Source organism: Mustela lutreola, chromosome 5, assembly GCF_030435805.1.
Source record: "Mustela lutreola isolate mMusLut2 chromosome 5, mMusLut2.pri, whole genome shotgun sequence".
In the NCBI taxonomy this organism is placed as follows: domain Eukaryota; kingdom Metazoa; phylum Chordata; class Mammalia; order Carnivora; family Mustelidae; genus Mustela; species Mustela lutreola.
The window spans coordinates 32,843,549-32,867,974 of NC_081294.1; the positions used below are offsets into that span (position 1 = coordinate 32,843,549).

The 24,426-nt window shown below is 40.4% G+C and overlaps 1 protein-coding gene across 1 annotated transcript in view; it reads right to left on the minus strand.

Annotated features, from left to right (window-relative positions):
* The window catches only part of PLCXD3 (phosphatidylinositol specific phospholipase C X domain containing 3), a 185,982-nt gene that overhangs the window by 64,082 nt on the left and 97,474 nt on the right, over positions 1–24,426 (minus strand). The window contains exon 2 of the mRNA XM_059173886.1: positions 1,774–2,482. Within this exon, the coding sequence (XP_059029869.1) occupies positions 1,774–2,482 (709 nt within the window). The remainder of the gene's footprint in view (positions 1–1,773; positions 2,483–24,426) is intronic.

The window sequence follows — 24,426 nt, forward strand, 5'->3', positions numbered from 1 at the left end:
GAAGTGAATTTCATGTCTCCGGTTCTACAGGGACGTGGACAAGCCACATGAGACAATCAAATCCATCACTTTATGGAAAATGATGTAATGCAGAAGCAGAAAGGGCTCATATTGTATACATAACTCTAACGGAAGCCTCCCCAGCTCCTCCCTTAAATCCCTGTGTCTTTGTCTCCTGATTCTGTAAAAATTTGCATCACTTGTTCTACTTCTCAAGAAAAACTTTATCCCTAACTCTTTTCTCCCATCATACCTCATAGCCAAATTGTCATCACAGAATCCTAATTTTTGTTGTGGCATACCATCCCCTTCTGGGGTTTCTCCCTTCCTCAGTGTAGCTTGCATCACCATGCCAAAACAGTGCTAAGCACCTCCTCACTGTCCACTCTCTCCAGTCCTCTGCCTCCATGCTACACCAGTTATCTATCTAAAATGTAGATCGGGTCAAGTCACTATGACATTAAATGCCATTATCTACCTCCCTATTGTTCACAGGATGAGATCTTTATTTTAGCCTGGCTCAATGCTTTCTTGCAAATGTGCTCCTGCTCCACTGCAAGCTTCATCTACCATTCCCTATTCTATGTGCCATACTTCGAGGCCATCCATATCATTTCACCTCCTAACCGCCCCCCCCATCTCCTGTCTTCCCTACAAAGACCTGGAGCAAAATATCCATCCTCTATCTCCTTACCCCAATTCAAAATATCAACTAAAGTTAAAGATAAAAGTCTGATCAGAATTACATTTTACCTTCAGACAATACTTGCATTGTTTAGTACTTGAACTCCAAAGAATAAATGATATGTGCAATTCTGCACGTTGTATCACACTCATGGGAAAGAGCTAGAGATCTTTGGTGATTGCTCACATTGTACAGTTACAAGTAATCACCACTCCAACATATGTGGTTGGGCTTGACAAATGAAATATCCATACTCTGGAGAGTGATCCTTGCTTCTGGTATAGAGCAAGGGCTAGAACAGAGAGTGAGAAGAATGGAATTTGCACCTTGTTTCCTCATTCATTGTCCAACTGGCCTCAAGCAAAACATTTCACATCTCTGAACCTCAGTTTTTATCTGTAAGACAACTTCCCAGGTTTTCTGTGCAGATCAAATGGAATTAGATATATAAAAAGAGTCTGTGAGCGGGAGAGAAAAGGCTTTGTAATAAAGTGCTATACAAATGTGAAAAGGAGCGCTATGAAAAGATAACTGGACATGGAGTCAAGATGCATGGTGTTACGTGTTGTTCTGGGTCCTAGAAAAAAATGAAGTTGAAGTCTTAATCCCCTGTACCCATTACTATGGCCCATTTGGAAGTAGGGTGTCGGCAGACATAGTAAGATGATATCATTAGAGTGGGCCCTAATGCAATATGACTGGCCTTATAAGAAGACGAAACAGACACACATGGGGAGAATACCCTGTGAAGATACAGGAATGATGAATCTACCTACAAGCTAAGGAACACCAAGGATTGTCAACCATCACCAGAGTTCAAGGGAAGGCATGGAAAAGATTCTCCCTCAAAGCCATCAGAAGGAGTGGGCCTTGCTGACTGACACCTTGATTTCAGACTTTTAGTCTCTGAAACTGGGGAGACAGCAAGTTTCTCCTGTTTTAAGCCACCCAGTTTGTGCTATGTTGTGTGGCAACCCTAGGAAACTAATAATACACATGAGTATAAATTTTAGCTCTGTCAGTTACCGGCTTTAAGAATGTGTGTTAAATTCCTTAAGCTTTTCCTCTTATATGTGAAGGACACTTACCTTTCTGTGATAGTCTCTCTGAGGCCACTGGCCACTCCTTTGACCACAGTGCTAGCTTTGGGGGTCAGCACCACCTGAGATATAAAAAACGAGCCCTTCTTTCTTCTCTCCGTGATGGATGCCTGAAGAAACTGGATCAGTTTTTCCGGGTCTGTGGTGTTGGCCCAGGGTGCTGGCATCATCTGCCCCGGCCAGAGAAAGGGCACTTCCAGAGCCACCGGACTGTGGTAGAAGACCAGCACTTGATAGTCTTTCTCCCACAGGTACTTCAGACTAACTTCCTGGGCAAAAATCGCTGGGCACATCTTGTTTCCATAGATGTCTTTCAGCATTTGGACCAGTTTTTCATGGTGATATTTCTGCATCCCATAAAAATGGTTGAAGTCCAAGAATACCACTTCCTTATGGTGATCTGTGAGGAATGCATTAATCTCCTCAAGGCCTTCATTGACTTTGGCACTGAACAAGCCATGAGCAAAGTAGAGTTCATTGTCGGGGTCTCTGGGCTTGGTGGAAATTCGAAGATCGAAATAACGGATCCCAGCTCCTAGTTGACCAGTAAAGTTCATTGTTTGAGTGGCTAACCATTTCCGCATCAGCTTTTTGGCTACAGTTCCAAACACAGAAACAAAATTCTGGACCGTTTCTGGCTGTTCAGGCCCTACTGGTGAGGCTTCGTCAATGTAGAAGCTGAAGGAATCGTGAGATCCTAGAAAAATAACAAGGCATAATGTGGTTATAGTTCAGTCCTTTGTTCTTCCCAACTTCTTTCCCTCTTGCAAAATCCATCTCTCTCCCTTAAATGAATGAAAGGAAATAATAAGCAATATTTGCTTAGTTCGGTCTCGGGTCTTGGGAGGGTCCTTTTTATAGTCTATATAGCATGCATAGCACATCAACAGATCTGATTATAACATGATGTTCAAATTCCTTCTGATCAATATTATGAATAAAAATGATCACCTTCTACTTCTGTAAACAAAGAATTTAGTGTACGCATTAGGATTGTCTTTCCATACAGGTGGCATAAGTGACCATTTATAACATGGGATTTATGGGGATTCACTGGTTCCCAAATACTTTGTCTACTATCTTGTCTTCTCCCTCCACATTTTTAAAAAAAATTTTTAAAAGATTTTATTTATTTATTTATTTACTTGATGGGGGGGGGATCATAAGTAGATAGAGAGGCAGCAGAGAGAGAGGGGGAAGCAAGTTCCCTGCTGAGCAGAGATCCTAATGTAGGGCTGGATCCTAGGACCCTGAGATCACGGCCGAAGGCAGAGGCTTAACCCACTGAGCCACCCAGGTGCCCACCCCCCTCTCCCACCATTTTGAGTTGATTTTAACGGTAGATAACTGGTAGATAACTTGTTTCAATGAATGGGCACTTGATCAACATATGAATTGCTACCTCATATTCTCTGGAAAGCACAAGAGGTCCCTATAGAGAAGGGAGAAATAAGCAAGAGCACAGACAGTACGATGTTGATATATTCAACATCACTCCTGACCCTGCATTTGAGCAATTATGAACTCAGATGAGGCCAATCACTTTTCACATATTGAATAAACAATTTTTCTTAGAGGTTAACAAAACGAACAGCATTAAAAAATTAACTGTCAGACTATTTTCTTTACAAATATTTCCTCTCAACAGTGAAAGCTCTCTTTGGAGTTGGCTTCCAAATTTGGAAGAATTTCTTCTAGAAAGAACGAGGTCAGCCTATTTAATTATGATTATTATTTTTTTTTGGCTTTTACAAATACCAGAACTCCAGAAATGTAGCAACAAATGTACATGATTTGCCAGTAAATATAGAAGGCCATTTAAAATACTGTTGGACCTGTGAAGAAAAATTATTTCAAGTTTTAATTTTATTTTTTAAAGTCTCCTTTAATTCTTGGGCACAACCTACTGAACAGGTAAAATGAAATTAATGTATCCTAAATTTTTCTCACATTAGTAAGGGCAGATATCATCATTCCCCATCTGTTACTCAGGCTTCCTCAGACCGTGTTGTCTTACTCCCGATTTAGATCTCTCGAAATGAAAAAACACACACCTGGTTCTGGTTCCTACATTCCTCCCAGTCAACACACACACACACACACACACACACACACTCCCCTTTCCCTTTAGCATCCATCACCTCAGAGCCTTTGCCTGATAAGCTATTTGAAGCCATCCCCCCCTACAGTGGTGCAATATTTATTTTTGTCTATATTCCATATCGACATCAATTTCTATCTCTCTATGTACATCTACCTATGTCGAGCATTAAACAGCCAAGAGGAAACACAAGAATATGAACTGCAGACACCTCTGTAAGTTGTTAGAGAAAATGTTTTGAAAAATACTTTAATACCTTAAAAATGATAACCTTTAAGATTTGGAACAGCTAACTCCTCAGAATTATTAGATTTTTTTAAACAATGCAAAGTAACCCGAAAATACAGAAATGCCATGTTTAATTTAATCTGGTACTATCTGATCTATTTATCTTTAGTACATGGTATGGGGAGAAAATGTCAGCATTTTCTGAATAAGCAGAACTGGCAGTTGGGATCTGGCATTGGCAAATTTTAGCAGGGATTTAAATTGTTGCATATCGATTTATTAGTTGCTGTTCAGCCAATTGCTAATATAAATGAAAAAGCTGAACAAACTGTACTGTGGATCAATATACAGAGAATATAGGTTTAAAGAAAGAAAGAAAAAGGAGAGTTTAAGAAGAGCTATAGTCAAATGTTCTAGGATTAAAATAGGTACAAATGAATAAATAAACCTTCAAAATAAGAGTTAATTTACAAAATTAAAAGAAAACACAGAAGCTAATTTCCAAGCACATAAAAAAAAAAAAAAGGTGGATGAAAACAATTGTCTACCTCCATCACCTAGTAGAAGACATGACTGGAAGAAAGCAGAAAGGGAACTAAATATGACTAGGTTTCTTTTTCCAGAAATGAGTGACTCTTTATTTTCAGTATGACTTTAGTTTCACTGTTCTGACATGTGGCTATATGGCAAATTGGAAAACAAAACAAAACCTAGGAAATTCACCAATTTTGAAAATCCTATGAAAGACATTAGTCTCTAGCTAAATTATCTATTGACATTTCAGGAAAATATAAGATCAAAATAAGACAATGTTAAAAGAAAAATTAGAAACAGCTGTCGGTAGAAACCATTGGTGGCCCCACTAATATTTGTTCTAAGCTAGAAGACTCTGAGGTCCATGTCCAGCATTTGGTGCAGAATGAGGCACCAGATGCAAGCATTACTTGGAGGGAAGAATTAAATCTTCAATCAATACAAAACACTATCTTTGCATTTGGGGATAAAATACATAATTTAATGTTGGCCAAAAAAGGAGTATCTTCATGGCTTTTGATTTCATTTGGAATAGTAATTTCAACACTTTCACTAAACCATAAAATTTTCTATTTGTTTGAATACAAAACAAAAATATAATAGTATTTTAGTATTTTAGGACTTTCAGTAACAGAAGAAAAGCCTGGCCCCACCCTGGTTCTTTAAAATCAGAGAGCCCTGACCACAAGAGTGTTAAGCGTTATTTCTTCATTTTTGGCTGCCTCCACAACCTTTCTGCCTTATCTGGTCTAATATTTTGCATCTACACTGGTTCAGTATTCCTGGACTCCTCACCTCTTACTTTTTCTTGTCTATAGCCCCAAACCTTACCCTGGACTTGATACTTAATGCTGCTACCCTGATTCTAAACTTAGCCTCTCAATTTTAGGTTTGATTTGCCTTCTCCACTCCGAGAAGAGCTGGCCACTCCCACTTTGAACCCATAATAACCAAGTTCATTTGCTCTGGCTCTGAATAAGTTAATGGAGTAAAAGAGGTCATTTTTCATTTCTTTGAAACAAGCACTTTTATCATTTTCTCCTCAGCCTGCTAAATCGTTCCTTCATTCAGGCAGTAGAAATGCTTCTAAATAGACCCCAACAATCTGTGCACTCTGGCATTCATTACCCTCCTCCTTAAGCCCCACAGTAGGGGCCCAATCTGGTGACTTGTTTCTAATGAATTAAATAACACAAACATGATGGGATATCACATCTGAGATTAGATAACAAAAGTTGTGACTTCCATCTTGCTACTCTCTCCCATGCTGACTTTGATGAAGCACAGCACCATGTTGGAGAGACCCATGTGTCGAAGAACTGGGAATGGCCTCCTGCCAATGCAATGACAAGCTAGGACATACGGCCTTCAATCTAATAGCCCTCAAGGATTGGAATCCTGTCAACAGCCAATGGCTAAGCTTGGAAGCACATCCTGCCTGCCCCATAAGGATCCTGATTTGTAGCCTTGTGAGACACCCTAAAGCAGAGAATACAGTTAAGTCTTGCCTGAATTCCTGACCCATAGAAACTACATTATTTTAAGTGATTAAGTTTTGGGATAAATTGTTACACAGCAACAGTTAACTAATACAAGCTATAACAACTCTTTTGCATCAACAAAGGGATTTGAGGCCTATAGACCCAACTACCTAATATAAGAACTTGGAATTTTACTACATATGTAGTGAACATAGCATAACATACAGAGTTAAATCACTATATTGTACACCTGAAACTAATGTAACATTGTGTCAACTATACTCAAAATGAATGAATGAATGAATAAATAAATAAATAAATACTTGAAATTTCAATGAAGGTAAATTAATTAAAAATGTTCATGTGCAGGGGCTTCTGGGTGGCTCAATCATTTAACTGTCTGACTTCTGATCTGGGTTCAGGTCATGATCTCAGAGTCATAAGATCAAAACCAGAGTCAAGCTCCATGCTGGACATGGGGTCTGCTTGGGATTCTCTCTCCCCCTCTCCCCCTGACCCTTCCTGTCCCCCCACCCCCTGCTCATGTCCTCTCTCTCTAAAAAAAAGTTCATGTAAGGCATCAGGTAAGAGAATGAAAAAAACAGAGTTGGTTTCAAGAAGAAAAGGTCTTCTTGAATGTACAAATGGAGTTATTCCATTCTGCATTCTATCATGAATGATCTTTGATGTCATCTGGTCTAACCAACTAGCATGCAACATCCATTTTATTAACTCAAAAATGTAAGGAACCTGTGTGATAAGCTCATTTTATGGTCTCCAGTAGCATTGGACTTAGCTTCTCATCCTATCATGTCATGTGGTAGGAAAAATTCTAAAATGGCCCCCAAAACATCAACACCCTGAGTACAGATGCCCTGTTAAATTCCCTTCCCCTTGAGGGTGGTATATATGATGGGATATCATTCTAATGATTATGTTCTAGTATACAGAAAGGTAAAATTTCCTCAGATTAATCAATTGGCTTTGAGTTAACCAAAGAGAGATTATCCTATCCTGGGTGGGCCTGACCTAGGCAGGTAAACCCATAAAACAGAAACAACAAGTAGCAAGAGGGTTCTGTCTGTTTTAGAAAAGCAATGCAGTGCTGTAGAGAGGGTCATATTCTTTGATGGGATTAATACCAAAGTGGTATGAAACTTACTTTAAGTTGAAAACATCTGAATAATCAGCAGCCACAAACAGAAACATTTATCTAAATTTAAGCAGAGTTTCTGAAAATACAGCTGCCAGTGACCTCTCTTGGTTGAGAACAGACTGACCCTAAGCACTAGGAATTATAAATTCAGCTACTCTTTATAACCTTCCACACTGGCCCACTGAAGCCCTGCCAGTCACCCTTTGGCTAAGTTTATTAGTTTAAGTTAATTTGGTTAAGCCTATTCTTCCTAGTTATTTAGTGGGTTACTCATCTCAGAGTGATCCTGCATGTACACTGTGCATGTGGAGATAAACCTTGTCTTTTCTCCTGGTAATCTAATAGCAATTAACTTTCAGACTGCCGATCACGGGACCCAAGCTGGGAAAGGGGAAGTGTTTCTCCTAACCCTGTGGAATCCTGGGCAGCTCCACGTGGAGCTTAAGGACCACAGCCCCACAACTCAAGGAACTAGATTCTACCAGCAAGCAGCAAGCTTGCTACAGGAGCCTCAGCCTCCGATGATGAGATTACAGCCTTGGCCAACACTCAGATTTCAGTCTGGTGTAGTCTGGCCTTCAGATTAAAGTAAACTGGGTAATGAATGCTGTGCAAAGTGGGTGTTGGGAGACGAGCCTCGAATTCGAGCTCAATCACAAACTCACCATTTAACTGATGGATCATCAGATTGTTAAGCTTTCTGGCCTTTGGTTTCCCCGTTTGCCAAATTAAAATACTCTCCATACCTACTCCGTGGGATTCTTACAAAGAATAAATGAAATCATGTTCACAAAAGTTCCATAAAAAGACTAGAAATCTTAAATTACAGTTATTTTCTTGGGGTTGGCATCCCTAGTCACGAAAACATAGATTCAGTTGTGATCAAGAAAACATTACCTAGATTAATATACATTGGGACAGCTGTGCAAGTTCAGTCGGGAGGGAGGACAAGAAAGGAAATTATTTAAATTGTAGGACTTAGGTTTGTAAATGTTTCTTGAAAACAAGGTTCATCTCTACTATTTGTCTAAGATTTTAGCAGATATTGAGCAATCAAATTTATCCCATTCCCTTGTTGCTTTGAACAGCAACTAAATATTTACATTCTGCCATCTTCTTATACTAAATACTAACCCTCTTGCATTCAGTATCTTCCCTTTGTTATCTATACAGGTTCTCCGGGATGGACTTCTGTTTGGTCCCTTGATTTGGCCATAGTTCCATTTCAAATTGTACAAAATTATAATAAACATCAAAGAGAAGGTATCAAGTCAATTTCATCTGTGAACCTTCAGAACAAGATGCTAGGGTTAGATGTGCCCATGGGTGTGCAATTCCAATATCTCTATCCTGACCTTAGACTTCAGGCTCTGACTCTATCAGAAGAAGAACCACTCCCCTCCTTGCTCTGCAGAGCACTGAGCTTGCTTGCAAATTCATGGATGGCATGCCACGCTTCCCTCTCCTGGCCCATTTTATTCCTGTCGTTTGGCACAGTGCTGAGGTTTTCAAGACTCCTGCTGTCTGGTAACAGGTTTCTTGCATATTTGATACTTTGATACCTTTTATGATAATAGGGCCAACACTCCAGGAATGAGGAAGCATATGTACCCTCCACCTGTGAACCAAAGGAAAACTGCTGGGTGAGGAACTGAAAGGGCAGATTTCATTTTTGAGGCCCTTTTCTAGGGTGGAGATAGGCAGGGGGCACAATCACTACTTTCTATGGGAAGAGACACAGCTCTGGAGTGAAGTTTACCCTCTTGTCTTCCCTTTGTGAAATTCTTTTTTTTTTTTTTTTTTAAAGATTTTATTTATTTCTTTGAGAGAGAGACTGCACATGCGTACTAGTGCAGGAGCGGGGGAGGGGTAGAGGGAGAGGGAGAAAAGCAGGTTCTCTGATGAGCAGGGAGTCCAATGCAGGCCTCGATCCCAGGAACCCTGGATCATGACCTGAGCCGAAGGCACACACTTAGCCAACTGAGCCACCCAGGCTCCGTACTTTATGAAATTCTTAACCCTAGTCTTCTTTTATGACCCATGTGTATTCCCTTCACTGTGACAAAGAATTTTTTCACTCATGGTGGCTTTCCTTTCTCCTGAATTCATAGTCCTTTTGGTCTGCAGTGTCCCCTCACCAACTAGGAACTTATTTTAGATATTGTTATTAACACTTAATCATGTTCATTAAATATTTTCTTTTTGTATCTAGCTTTCCACCTGCAAACCCTCCTCTCTACACACACATGTAGGCACACACTATAGGCAGATTATAAACTTCCTAAAAAGAAGAAAAAAACAAAACCCTAAGCTTTATAATTCCGTGTCCACTACCACACCTGATTTTATGCATATAAAACTATTTGAAGTCAATGGGTCAAAATCATTCATACAGGATATTCTGTGAAGGTGAAATAACTAATTTTAATTGTCATTTTTACAGATTAGGCCATTTTTCTTTATCATTTCCCCTCAAATTTCTCAGGATAGTAGTGTACACACCCTGGCTCTCTCATCCACTGTGATCTGACTATCACCGTTGCCACTCATTTCAATCCTCTGTGAAATATCATTGATGATGACAACAGAAAACCTTTGAGCCACTTTTGTGACCTCATTCTGAAGTCCTCCCACAGACTCAGCAGGCATTCAGCTAATGGTTATAACTCAGCAACAATTTAATTGTCGAATAAGCAAATGAGTGAATCTTGCTCAGTCTTTCTGGAACATTTGACACAGCTATGCTCCCTTCTTGAACTCTTTTCCTCCTTTGGCTTTTGGGACATGGCTCTTGCCTAGTTTCCCTACACTCTCTGTGATTGTCCTTTCTCAGTCTCCTTCATGACCTTTCATTGTCCTTCCCGTTCCTAAATGAGGTGAGCCAAAGCTCTATTCCAGCTCTACTCAAGCCACCAAAGTGACTCCGTGCTTTTTCCTCAGGTAATCTCATCCACTTCTTTGGCCTCATGCCTTTAATAGATGGACCATGAACTGATACCATCTCCTCTGACCTGCATTCCATACCCCCTGACTGTCAAGCAGGCAACTGAATTTCATCCCTTCATGGGAATCTTAAACTTAAAATGTTCCAGGTGACCCTTAGAATCTTCCTCTTCCAAACTGCTCCTTTTCGGGTGCCCCCTAACATAATTATCTTATAATCCTTCTATCTCATTCTTGGGTTAATATTAAATTCTTACCTGCCTCTCAAACCTCATATTTGATTGGTCTTACAGTCCCATTGTATTGGCTTTCAAATCTTCTCTCAGATGGGCTTTCTTCTTCTCCGTTCCAGTGGCCTGGTTTCCTGTTGGGGCCACTGAGATAGCTTTTGGGTACGACTCCCTTGATCCTGGCTATCACCTTCCCACCCTCCCCAAAGGTTTTACCTTGTCTTAGAGAAAAGATACAGTGGATCCCAACTAAATACACTGGTATTCATCAGCAAGTTCCTCTTGCTTTCTGTTCTATTTTCATTCACAGGAATTTTGATTCGGTAACTTTTATCTAAGTGTCCAACTCTTCTAGGGAAATTATCTGCTCTTATAAACCCCTGCAACCCAGACAGAGACTGGAATCTCGTCCCTAAATGCTAGAGTGGTAATGAGAGCCTGGTTATCTGTTGAGTCTGTCTGCCTATTGGTATTCCTTTAATATCCTTCAGTGCGTTCTCCAGAGTACTCATTAGCCAGCTCCATTCCCTGTTACCTCGTACTAAATCCCTACACACAACCTTTTGTGCAGACTTTGGCCTTGAGAGGCCACAAACCTGACTGATGGCATAGGGACATCAGCGCATGATCCTCTTGGCAGGTAGATCGGTAATGCCCATCCCTGATAGTACCTCAAATAAATAAAATCCACTCTTGGTTTCTAACTGTAATGGGGGAGAGAAAATACCTAGATTATGAAGACAATATTAATTCTCAAGTCACTTTTACTTGGTATGGAAGTCAACCAGTTTTTTCCACTGTAAATACATGATGCTCAATCTGAGAGAAAAAAAAAAACCTTTAAAATTAATTAGTTGGCTCTTACTTGACAGCCTATAATTAATCTCATTAATTTACATTTACCCCCTTAATTAAACTGATCAGTTACTGGGAGTTTTTTGGAGATAAAGACCAAACCTTGAAAGATAGGATCACTGCTTACTTCCAGCACATAATTGTACCCCAGTGCCCCAGCACACGATCAGGTCTTTGTGGACAATTCAAGAGATTTTGCGTCAACAGAGATAATGGACAATATGTATCAGAAACCAAAACACTTTTAGAATTGAACAGATAATTAAAAACCACACACTGGTAATACGTATACTTCACCTAACAAAATAAATGTATAGAACATACATTTTCAAATAGTAAATCTGACATATCTTGCAGAACACTGAGATGAAACCCTTCATAAAAGAGTGATCAAAATAGTAATACTGTGATTTATCTTTGGCTAAATCTGTATCTTTCATGATGTGTAACGCCTTCCCCTGCCAACACACCTCAGAGACAGTGAGCTGAGGTAAAGGAGGTTGGTTTACTCCCCTAAGTCTTTTGATCCAGGATCCCAGATGCTAAATTTGAGAAGCCTTATTACATTGATGCTTCCCAGGAGTACAGAAGCTCAATATTCATCACAATTTCTGTAGAATTGCAGGGCTGTTTCCTTAAACCAATAGATAAACCGACAGCGAATAGTTTAAGAGCGGCAGTGTTCCAATCAAGGGGCAGGAAGAACAGCTTGTTCTAATCGTCACCCTTGGTGAAACTATTAAACCTGCTTCTCATATGAATTTCTTTTTAAGGGCTATCAATAGGGGCTGCCAGAAAAATAATTAAAAGAGACCCCAAGAAACAGAGAAGTTTGAGATTACTGCCTAAGCCAGCCCAGGCATGCGGTCTCCCTTTCCGCGGCATCCATCTGGGCCCTTCTCCCCAGCAGCTGGTCACATGGAATCAAACTCCAAGGTTTTACTGTGTAGACCGTGCTGCTAAGCCAGCACTGACAGCATCACGACCTTCGGCTGGCTGAACTGTGTGAAGCTGGCCTCACACAGTATCGGTGAGGCCAGCTTCCACAAAGGGAAGGTCCTGAGACCAGGAAGAATCTATAACCCAGATGTAAAGATGTAAGAAAGAAATCAGTACATCAGGAGTGTTTGCTGGGTAATTCAAAAGAGCAACAGACCATCTGCTTTCCTACAGACTCAACCAGTGGTGATCTTGACCCCAGAGATATTCGAAAACGTGTGAAAATACTTTGCGTTGTCACAACGCAAGGGAGCCACTCCTGGCATCTCAGGGGTAGAAGGTCAGGAACGCTGCTGCACGTCCTTCAAGGCACCAAGTGCTCCCACACCAAAGAATCAACCCGCCCAAATGCCGGTAGCAACAACGTTGAGAAAGCCTACGCTGGTGAAAAGCATACAGACAGATGGGGTGGCTTCCAGTGGTGGAAAACAAACACTCCCAATGTCCTGGCTTCATCCATAATACCCACGCTTCCCCACACCCGCACCTCTCCTGCTTGTGTCTCATGGTGCCATTCTACTTTGAATCTGTTTAAATACAGCTGTCACTCTCGAGGCATTGCTTTTGAGTTCGTTTGAAACCCAATAGAATATGTGGCTTTGGCACTCATCTCTAGATTTTTACCTCAAGATTTCTTTCACCGGTTCTGACACGTTCTCAAAGTAATCCGTAGCTCTTTGGGGCCAAGATTAAACCCATGCAGACAGGTCCCTTTTACTCACCGATCTCCATCTCCACTCCAGAAGCTTCTGTGTGGCACGATTTGTCTAGGTCTTATTTAATGGGTTAAAGAAATCAAGCACCTATTGCGTGCAAGACAACATGAAAGTTCTACGTATGGCTGTGAAGAAGTGGAGATGGGTTTGGAAAAATGACAATAACAACACTTACTAAGTCGAAAAAGGGAGAGTGATTTTCCTGTTTCTTTCTTTTTTTTTTTTCAAGTTTTTTTTTTTTTTAATTCTAGTTAGTTAATATATACTATGATATTAGTTTCAGGTATAGAATTTAGTGATTCAACAATTCCATACAACACCTGGTGCCCATTGCAACACGTGCCCTCCTCAACCCCCATCACCCATTTAGCCCCTCCCCTCCACCCCCTCCCCTCTGGAAAGCATCAGTTTGTTCTCTATAGTAAAGAGTCTTTTCTTGGTATTTCTTTCTTTTTTCCCCCCCTCTATGTTTGTTTCTTTTGTTTCTTAAATTCCACACAGGAGTGAAATTATGTGGTATTTGTAGTTCTCTGACTTATTTAGCTTAGCATTATACTCTCTAGCTCCATTCATGTCATTGTAAATGGCAAGATTTCATTCTGTTTTATGGCTCAGTAATATTCCATTCTCTCTCTATATATATATCACATCTTCTTTATTCATCCCTCTATTTCTTATGCTCCATCTTCTGCTCTGCTAGGCCAAGTTTTGGTAGGCATTTATTATCTATTGTATGCCATGCACTGTGTCAGGGATATGGAAATAAAACAAGACTCATCTGGGTTCTGTCCTTGTGGAGTTCAGATGAGAGTGAGCCGAAATAGACCAGGAAAGCCACCATTACCACAAAGTATGATGAATGCCATGATAAACTATATATGATACCTTTTGATAAAACAGTAGTTCAGTCCTGAGCTCAACATGATATTTTATAATAATTAATAATCAAAGCTAAAGGGTAAGAACAAAACCCCAAACACATGCCATCATTAAGGCTATACTTTTTCAATGTCAACTCTTAGGTCTCTTGTTAAAATCTAATTATGTTGGTCTGAGATGAGGCATGAGATTCTGCACTTCTAACAAGCTCCCAGGTATTACCAATGTTGTTTCAAGAACCACACTTTGAATAGCAAGGTTTTAAGGTAATATTGGCCTATTCTTGATCAACAACTGCTGGTAAACTGCCTTCTCTCTCCATTTTTCTATGCTTCCTCATCCCTCAGTTCCCTTATCTTCACACGCGCGCACACACACACACACACATACACACACTGATGCACACATACGCTTCTGCTTATGTGCTTTCAAAGTTTGGGGAGATGTCATAATTCCTGTGTTGTGGGTTCTTGACTGAGTGTCAAGAACCCTGTCAGGGTGTCTGGGCAGCTCAGTGGGTTTGGCATCTGCCCTCAGCTCAGGTTGTGATCTCGGGGTCCTGGGATCGAGTCCCACATTGGGCTTCTTGCTCAGTGGAGAGCCTGCTTCTCTCTCCCCTTCTGCTGGTCCCCATGCCTGTGCACTTTCTCTCTCTCTCTCTCTCTCTCTCTCTAAAATGAATAAATTAAAAAATATATAAAAAATACTTTGATGTCTCACAAAGAAGAAAATCTGAACAAATCTTTTTATTAACAAATTTATTGACAATTTTTATAATAAGACATTTTTATAAATTTTCTGAGGTCATTTGTTTTTAATACTCATATGAACACTGGAAATCAATCTGATGTCTTAATTAATAACAAAACACAAGTCCCTGGCCATAAGGAAAAGGCAACAGCAGATCTGAGTCTCGCTCCTCTTATTCTTGAGGCCACAAAGTTGCAATTTCTTCAAATGTCTCTATTTCCAGACTCATAATGGCCACTCTACCAGATGCTGTGATTCAGGGAAAAGGATGAATCAAAGATGACTAAATAAGAAAGATGGGAGGTGGTGTCCATGAAAGAAACGGGGCAAAGATTAGGAAGAAAAATGGCATATTTTGTCAAGAGTCTTGACCTTGCGTATTTTAGCAGAGCCTAAAGGGGAACTCATATATCTGTTAGGCAAATAATCTGGGAGAGAACCAGAAAAAAATAAAAAAAAAAAATCATGATCCTTTCGGCAATTTTCTCTGCCTTAACTCCTAAAGGGCCTAGACAGCTCAAGAAGGACCAGACATCCTGGACCTGAGAGAGACATGCTTAATCTAAGAGGCAACAAGAAAATCTGTTTTGCACAGCCCACTGCGTGGTTCTTTCCCCATTCACTGCCCCCTTAGATGCTCCATGAAATTGAAAGAAATTGGGATCCCAGGGTCCCATGGCCCCTTAAGATAGGTCACTCTCCCTTTGCTGGCTGGACTCCAGCTACACTGGGATTCTTTCTGCTTATTGAATATGCTAAGTTCATTCCAACTTAGCCCTTGTGCTCACTATTCCCACTACTTGCAATGCTCAGACCCTAGTTATTTTTAGGGCTGGGATCTTTTTGTTCAAGTCTCAGCTCAATTGCCATCTTTTTAACTAGACCTTCCTACATCTACAGTGTATAACTCATCCAACCTTTCCCTGCTGCCTGTCAGGCTCTATCACATGATCAACTTTTATTCTCTTCATAGTATTGATCACAAGCTGTAAGTTTCATTTTATTTAATTGCTTATTTGCTTATTGTCTATCTCCCCTCACTAGAATTTAATTCCATGAGAATCAGAATCTAATCTGTCTTGCTCCCTACTATATCTCCACTAAAAGGCACAGTAATTGGCACATTAAAGATATTCAATAAATTTGGTGCATGAAATAATCTCTCTCTAAGCCTCAATATCCTATTCTGTAAGTAGGACTGATAGTACTATCTACAAATAAAGTTTATAAAGTAAATAATAAGCACCGAACATTGATCACAGAAAATAATAAATGTTAGCTTTTATTATCAATATTAGCTATTATTTCTGCATTACTAACTCTGAGACCTAACTTCTTAGCACACAGCAGAGGCTCACCAACCGTAAGCTGATGAAAGAGAATTTCACCAAAAAGTTATAACCAGTTTGGCTGTCATAAGTTCTTAGAACTACTCCATGAAATATTGCCACAGCATCTAGGGGTGCTATAGATAGATAAGTGTGTTTTAAATTCCTTTCTCTTTTTGATTCCCTGGACCATGAGTCTCCTTTCCTGTACTAGACACAGCAATGCCAACACCCACCTTCACTGGAAGGCTCCGCTCCTTATTTCATTCCGGATTCTTACAAGTGGAGGTCCTCCTCCCAATATCCGGAGTCACAACCCTCAGCTTTCCCTCAATCCAGACCACCTGGAGGGCAGCTTGCTCCATGACCATCTCTTCCCCCAGGAGTACCTGGGACAGGTACTCAGAACTGAGCAGCCACTGAAGGAGAAGCTAAGGAAATTCAGTCACACTCTGGTAACATGCATCCCAAGAGCAAAGAAGTGGGGAAGGGAGAGGTGGTCACCAGACACCCAGCCTAGTCTTGCCCACTCCTATTTAGGAGCTAGTTGTTTAAGATGCTAATGCTAATGTGTTTTTATGTGTTTATTTTTTTTTTAAGATTTTTATTTATTTATTTGACAAACAGAGATCACAAGTAGGCAGAGAGGCAGGCAGAGAGAGAGGAAGGGAAGCAGGCTCCCTGCTGAGCAGAGAGCCCAATGTGGGGCTGGATCCCAGAACCCTGAGATCATGACCCAAGCTGAAGGCAGAGGCTTTAACTCACTGAGCCACCAGGCACCCCAAAATGCTAATGTGTTTTTAATGCCACCTCGTCCACTGGTTTCTTCACTAGAACTTCCCTGTACTGGCGGGTCCCAGAGTTGGGGCCAGTTCTGAATGTCTGTAAGCATGGGATCCTCCCTGGTTCCCTGGGCAGACAGAATGAATGGCCCCGGGGAAAGGGAGGGGACAGATTACATAAAACTCAATCCCTAGCACTAAAACCAACTATTCTGAATGAAAAGCATCTCTGTTGTGTTTTCCCTCTAAGAAGAAAACAAATATGAAACATGGCAAATAAACAGTCCAATTATTACATTCTCTTAGATTTGAGAGCCAGAAGGCCTCCGAAGCCTGTTTAGCTTTGTTCTTGTGTATCTGGCACTACTGGTTTTCCTTTTATGAATAATGAAAATCTGAAATAACACAACATTACCCTTAATCATGTTTGTGCTACAGAGAGAACATCTCCTTGATATTTAAGCCTTTGATTCTACAGTGCCCTCACAAAACATCACTTTTTGCCAACAGCTGGATCTTTTCTTATCAAAGAAGTGTTTGAGGCGTGGGGATTTTTTTATTCCTTTGGTCCTTCTTCCAATCTCCTTTTCCCTTCCTCCAGCTTTGGGATTTGAATTCTGCGTACGAAGAGAACTGCACACCCCCTCCTGCTTTCTAAACTCATGACAGAGCTCAGGTGATGAGGGCTGTCTGTATGTCTCATGCCTGCATACCGACTGGCTGCTAAAATCTAGTATACAGGTACCAGCATTAAATTCAAGAAGATTCTGGATAGTATCACCTTACTGCTACCCAATATTTTGTCTCATAAATCCAAGAGCACACATACAGGCTACACCCAATACAAATACTCCCAAACCACTTTACCCCACTTCCTCTTCTACACCCCAGCATACATGCGGAGTTTTTATTGGCTGCAGAGCAAATGTGACAACATTAAAGGATAGTTTAAAAATATACAAGATACACAAATTTCCTACCTTACGGGAGTTACCCTAGAGAAACCCATCCATTTACTCATAACCTTTTATTATGCATTCATCCACATTCATAGTTTATCTTGTTCAATCAGCATGTACCAAACACATTAGGTCACATCATCAAAGTCTTTTCATAGTCTTTTCCCATCATTATGACATAGTCGTCAAACGTTTAAATGATGCATTATATTGCATGTGCTAACATATTTTAGTAATTCCTCTATTAGCATGCATGTCTAAATTTCCTCTTCTATAAATTATTCTGAAGGGCGCCTTGTCCTATTTTTTTTTTAACAATAAATTCCCAGAAAGTCAGTAGTCTGTGTGTGTGTGTGTGTGTGTGTGTGTGTGTGTGACTTAACACACTCTTTCCTCCTCTACTTTATTCTTCCTGTCTCCTCTGAGAGTTGTGTCGTTCCCTTCAGAGAAGGAAGGGACCTCAAAAGCTCGCTGTGGCAGTCATGGGAGCTGTAAGTGGGGAAAATTACAGCTCTTTTGCTGTTCACTCCTGCTAAAACTATCTTCTGATCTCATACCTGTCTCTGTCTGCCCCCTGCGAGACACACATTTCTTGTTTCAGCCTCCATGCTTCCCATCTCCATTCCCCTCATTTATCTTCGATTTTTGCTTGTCCTTACTTCCAATGTCTAATTACCTCAAAGTTTCCGAGCTTGGACATATGCTGTGTAGAGCACACACAGAAACCCAAGCACATCTCAACCACCTGTTTTATTTCTGAAAGAAATTCCTTTTTTTTTTTTTGAAAAAGCCTTTTGATTGTACCAGACTATTTGTGTTGTCTTCAGATAGGAATGGTTCAGATTGTATTTAAATTGTGGTCAAATGTAAACTCCCTGTTCTTATTCACTTTTTTTAGGTCTCCTCAGGAAAGAAAAGACATAACAATAGATGGAATGATCCCCCACGCCAACCAGTCATTTGTAATGATCCCAGGCTGAGACGAAAACAAAAGAAATGTAACAATAATAAACCGTGCCATTTATTGAATTATGCTTGCTAGATGTTTAATTTGGGAGTTAACACTCAACCACATAGGATTGCAAATAATTAAAAAACAACTCCCTAGTTAAAAGTTATTTATTTTTGTACAAACCAAGCAAATACTCTGCAACTGAATGAGCACAATATTAGATCATGAAAGTCACAAATTATCTGGAACATAAGGAAGGGATTGCTGTAAGCTAACTTGATCTCAGTGTCAGAAGAGGCGAAACAAGAGAAAATATGAGGGCCATTGCGTTTTCACATTTAACTTGAAAGAGTCAATTAAAATAAAACCAGTAAATACATACTGAATACCTGCAACAGGAAATGAAAGGTGCTAAGCATGGGAGAGATGTAAAGATATATCAGGCCATTCTTGTCTCTAATAAACTCACGTAAATGGTTTTTAAAACAATGGTTCCTGCCTTTGAGAAATTTTAAGTGAAGGGGCACCTGGTGGGCTCAGTGGGTTAAAGCCTCTGCCTTCAGCTCAGGTCATGATCTCTGGGTTCTGCGATTGAGCCCTGCATCTGAGCTCTCTGCTCAGCGGGGAGCCTGTTTCCCCCTTCCTCTCTGCCTGCCTCTCTGCCTACATGTAATCTCTGTCTGTCAAATAAATAAATAAAATCTTTAAAAAAAAAAAAGAAATTTTAAGTGAAAAGTTCTACAGAATACTGCTCAAGAGACTTATTTTACTTGCCATTATATATTTCTAATACTCAGTGTATTTGAATTATGGCAGATTGGCTTAGCTGAATTAGCTTCTTGGTGATGAAAGTTTTTCTATTTTCATAATGAGATTAGGTAATGGTCATCTTGCCTATGAAATCAGAGAAGGGTTTTCAAACTTCCAGTATGGGTAGTCTTCGATTCTCAGTTGAAGGTCTCATTTCTGCACCCTGGTGCAGAATGTGATAAACCAGATATTTTTTTAAAGTCTTCTACCCCAAAGAAATATGTGGAGATGTATTTTTCAAATATTTTACTTTAAAAATGTACAGCTGAACCAGTAAGAAAATAAGGAAAATCTCTAATGATCAAAACAACTGAAACAAAGAGCAGACAAAATCCAATAGGGTAAGCCAGCCCTGAAGCCTTGGATGCCATGAGGACACTTAGTGATTTAAACCCCTAAGATGTTGGGTTTTAACAAATATATAGCAGAAAGCCTGGGCTATGTTCACATAAAGCTGAAATCCTTTGAGGCTAAAAGTATATGCTTCAATGAAAGAGAGGCTACCCTATACAAAGGGATTTAAGAAAGCAATGTGTCCATCTTGGCCTTGGTTGGCGTGGTGAGTATAGAGAGGGAGTAGAGATGGGTGTGCGACAAGAGGGAGTAGGAATTATCTTTGGTGGGAAAATAAGTAGCATCTAAATGGGGAGGATATGCCATGGACTTCAATTGTATTGACAATATTTTATTTTTTAACTTGTATGATAGATATGATGGTGATTGTTTTATTATTCTTATATCAGTATGTATGTCTTTAAGATAGACGAATCGGGGGAAAAAGTCACTGATAACAAATAAAATAAAAGTATTATTTTCAGATTAAAAAACATTTAAGGTAGAGCTAAAGAAGGACAATTAAAATTAGAATTTTAGCCTCTCGACCTCTAGTCTTCTCCTTTTTTTTAAATAGTATTTAAATTCAAGAAATCTTAGAAGTTTTATATTTTATTGCAGGCTGTAGCTGAGTAAATCATTTCCAAAAGGCCTCGTTTAAGGTTAACCAACACTATGTGGGCTCTTTGGAATAATTCCAAAATGGGCTTTCTGCTTGGTACAGCCTTGAATACAATATCTAAATTGGATCTGGATTAGAAAATCAACCAACAAATGGTTCTTTGGTGTGGGGCATAGTTTACTGGCAGATCCATATGTTTCCTTTGGCCAGTCCGTTCTCAGTGACCTTGCCCATTTCTGAATTCATACAAAGCTTATTATGTACCCTAATCACTTGTATACTTTGCTCTATTTTGCATTTCAGAGGTATATAGATTCCCTCTTTAATGAGATCTGAAGCTCCTGAAAAAGAGATTTGCTTTCCATTCCCTACACTGCTGAGAAAATTCTGAGCTGGAAGGGATGCTATCTGCTTTAAGTCTCTCATATAACATTTGAGGTTAACTAGTCCTTGTGAAGGGGCTTGCCCCAAATCAAACAGCACATCTGTCAGAGTCTCAACAGAAAACAGATGGCACAATCCAATTAGGATATTTTAAGGAAAGTTTATACATGATGGGACCATGTGAATGGGGTATAAAGAAACCACAGACTATAATGTAGTGTCTCAAGGCTAGGAATAGTTGAAGACTTTGCTATTATTGCTGGGTAGCAAAGGGTAAGGTTGAAGAGTACTACCAAAAACTGGTAGAAAAGGGCTCCAATGAAGGCTCCCTGGAAGGAATCCGTAGTGAAGGGATTCACCCAACCCAAAGCAAGCTCAGAAAGGGATCCAGAGCAATAAATACCCCAGACCCCAACATCACTTTCCTATATCCACTCAAGTTACCTCCCTTAGTCAAGCCAGTGAGAACTTGAGAACACAGGAGGCCATTGAAGAATTCCATAATAGTCAAGAGCCAAGGACAAGTGAATGGGTAGAGTGATCTGAAGGAAAAAAAAAAAAAACAATATGTAGGACATATAGCTTTGGTTGGAATACTTCTCTTAACTCTGAGTCCACCACCAAGTAGAACATAATTCTTATACTGTTCAAAGGCCTAATGACTTTGAGTTTGACTGAATTGAATAAAAACTCTCCCCAAAGAAGGAAGCTCTGCACCCATAAGATTGAGTCAGAACCCAGTGAGGGTGGGTCTGAGACCATCTCCCACTTTGAGAATTAGAATCAGATCCAAGAGCTGTACTCAGAAGCAGATGGGAAGCCAGCATAGCGCCCAGAGCCAAGTGAGTAGAATGTTCCAAACAACAAGATCCATTCAGCATCCCCTTTTGCTAAGCAGTGACACAACCCAGCATATGGCAGGCCGGACACTCTGTGAAGCACGGGACCGTAGCCAAAAATAGATCTGGTCGGATTCAAAAGAAATATGCTAATTTGCAGAATTTGAGTTAACTTTGTGAGATGTCTTTCTATGTGAGAAAGAACCTGACAGGAGGAAAAAGTTCAGGAACTGTTGGTGACCTTTTGCCCACACCAAAGACCTCTGCCCCAGTCGGAGGCGGAACTGAACATCGAAAGACAGAAAGAGACTCACACTTGTTTGTGGGCTTATTTGTGGGCGGCTCTCCTTGAAGGCCACTACAGCAGAGTCCCAGGGATAACAATTAATCCTATATGAACAAAGAACATTTCCTAGGACCAATCATCAGACTGAGAACACTGATATGCAAAGACATTACAAGAACAATGGTGGGGACATTTCAGGATGATTGAGTAGATGTCCACTAGACATCTCTCTTTCCTTCTCAAATATGTAGTTAACACTAATGGTGCCCATTAGTCCTTTGTAGACATTCCTCGCTGGGCTATTATGATAATTAAATGAAACAATGAAATAGCACTTTGTAAATTGTAGGGCTCTCTGCAGTTATGGCAATTGTTATTATTACCCACTGTGGGATGCCTAATGGTCCCAGGAAGGAATACCCATTTCTACACCCTAGGCTGGCCACTTTCCTCAAAGATGGTCCTATTACTGGTGCCTGCATTACAAAGAGTTTCCCCATTGCAGTTGGTTGATGGAATATGTCTTCTTAGGGGCCTCAGCTGAATTCATGGGTCATCTTCCTTCTCTTACCACCCCAGAAACTAACAGCTAGAAGCTGATGATGATACTTGGCTTGATACAAAGAAAGGGACTCAGAGTGCTGTTTGATCAGACTGAGAAAAAGTACTTCCTTGCCTCCTGTTTGAGCTAGCAAAGCAAGAAGACAGAGCTGGTGACTGAAGAATCAGCAGAGGGGGCAATCAGGCCTCTAAGAAATCCTTGGAGAACTCCCAAGAGAAGGAAAAAAAAAAAAAAAAAAAACCCTAACAGAATAACAGAATAACACATTAATATTAACTACTCTTTGATCAGCAGCTAATTGTTGCAAATGAGCTTACCGACCTTTCCCCTGACAATTAGGAGAGCTCTGCCATCACAAAGTTGTCAGGCCAAGGCACAGATCTGTGCTGTGCACCCTGCAATGCCTGGACTCCTGTGGGAAGGCCATGGACACCAGGGCAGGGCGGCCAGGGAAACCCGCCTACATGGAGCTGGGTCTGGTGTACATGTCAGACTGGCTGAACATACCAAGCAGGTTTTTGAAGCCTAGGATATGTGGGATAGGGAAGAGAAGATACCCTCATGTGTTCATCTCATTTACTTACTAACAGTTTGGAATTACCGATGTACTGGTGTTCAAAATTTAAATGACATATTAAGGTGTCCAAACTTAAGCCCCATCAAATAATTAGAAAACAAATATAATTTCTTCTTCATTATTAGGGAAAAATATTTGTTCAGGGTGGCTTGGGATAGTCTTTTCAAATTACAATATAGGTACATGGCAGTGTGGTATTGTAGAGGCCAATAGATATGCCAAGCATGGCATATGTTTCTACAAAATCAATTTTGTGTGAAATATTTATAGATTTTATTTATTCATTTTAGAGAGAGAAAGTGCACATGCATGCAAGCAGAGGGAGGAGTAGAGGCAGAGGGAGAGAAAGGGGGAAAGAATCTTAAGCAGACTTGCTCTGAGGTTTGAGCGCAACGCTCAGAGCCCGATGCTGGGCTCCATCTCAGGACCCTGAGATAATGACCTGAGCCAAAACCAAGAGTTAGATGCTTAACTGGCTGATTGAGTCACTCAAGCACCCCCTGTTTAGCCTGATATTTTAAGGAGAATGAGATTATTTTCATCAAATACACACTAACACCACCCCCCACCCACCCACCACCACCACCAAGGAATTTGCCTTTGTTTTTTAGGATAAAACACGAGGCTTCAAAGACTTTCTCTCTTGCGGCAGGCTACTCTGAACAAAGCCACACAGCCCCCTCCCCACTCCCTTTGGGGGCTACTATTCATAAAAAGTCATTAGAGGTATTTGGGTGGAAAATTCCAAGAAATTCCGGTGATGTACAGCTCTGTGTGAAAACAGAGGGAAAGGCAGCAGAAAGAACCCTTATGGTCTTTTATAAACCTAGAAGTTGAAGACAAAATAATACATTGGAGTCATATTCATTTTTTTGGTAGACTTTACTTAATATTTGACATATGCCTGGCAATATCCTACCTAGACAATGAGTCAAACACAAAGTAGAACACTACAATCACCTCATTCACAAGTCTTCCAGTTTATAATAGAGTTCCTAAGGTAGTAGTAGTATCTTCTTGTTCCTTCTCTTCTTCCTGCCATACTCCATCTCTACACCTTCCACCCCAGCTTCCAGCTGAAAACACATTTACTCATAAATCATCTGAGCCATACCAACGGTGACACTGGATCATTCATCTTGTTTGAAAGAACATGATTCCCAAATATTTTGTCATTTCCTACAATTCACAATGAAATGATGAACGATTACACCCCGAAAGGTTACACTGTGCCTCATAAGATCACCTTGTGTGCGCAGAGCAGTAGAGTCAGAGAGGGGCCAAGGCTGAGCCTCAGGCTATAGAGTTCAAGTTTCTGCCATCTTGGAGGAGTGA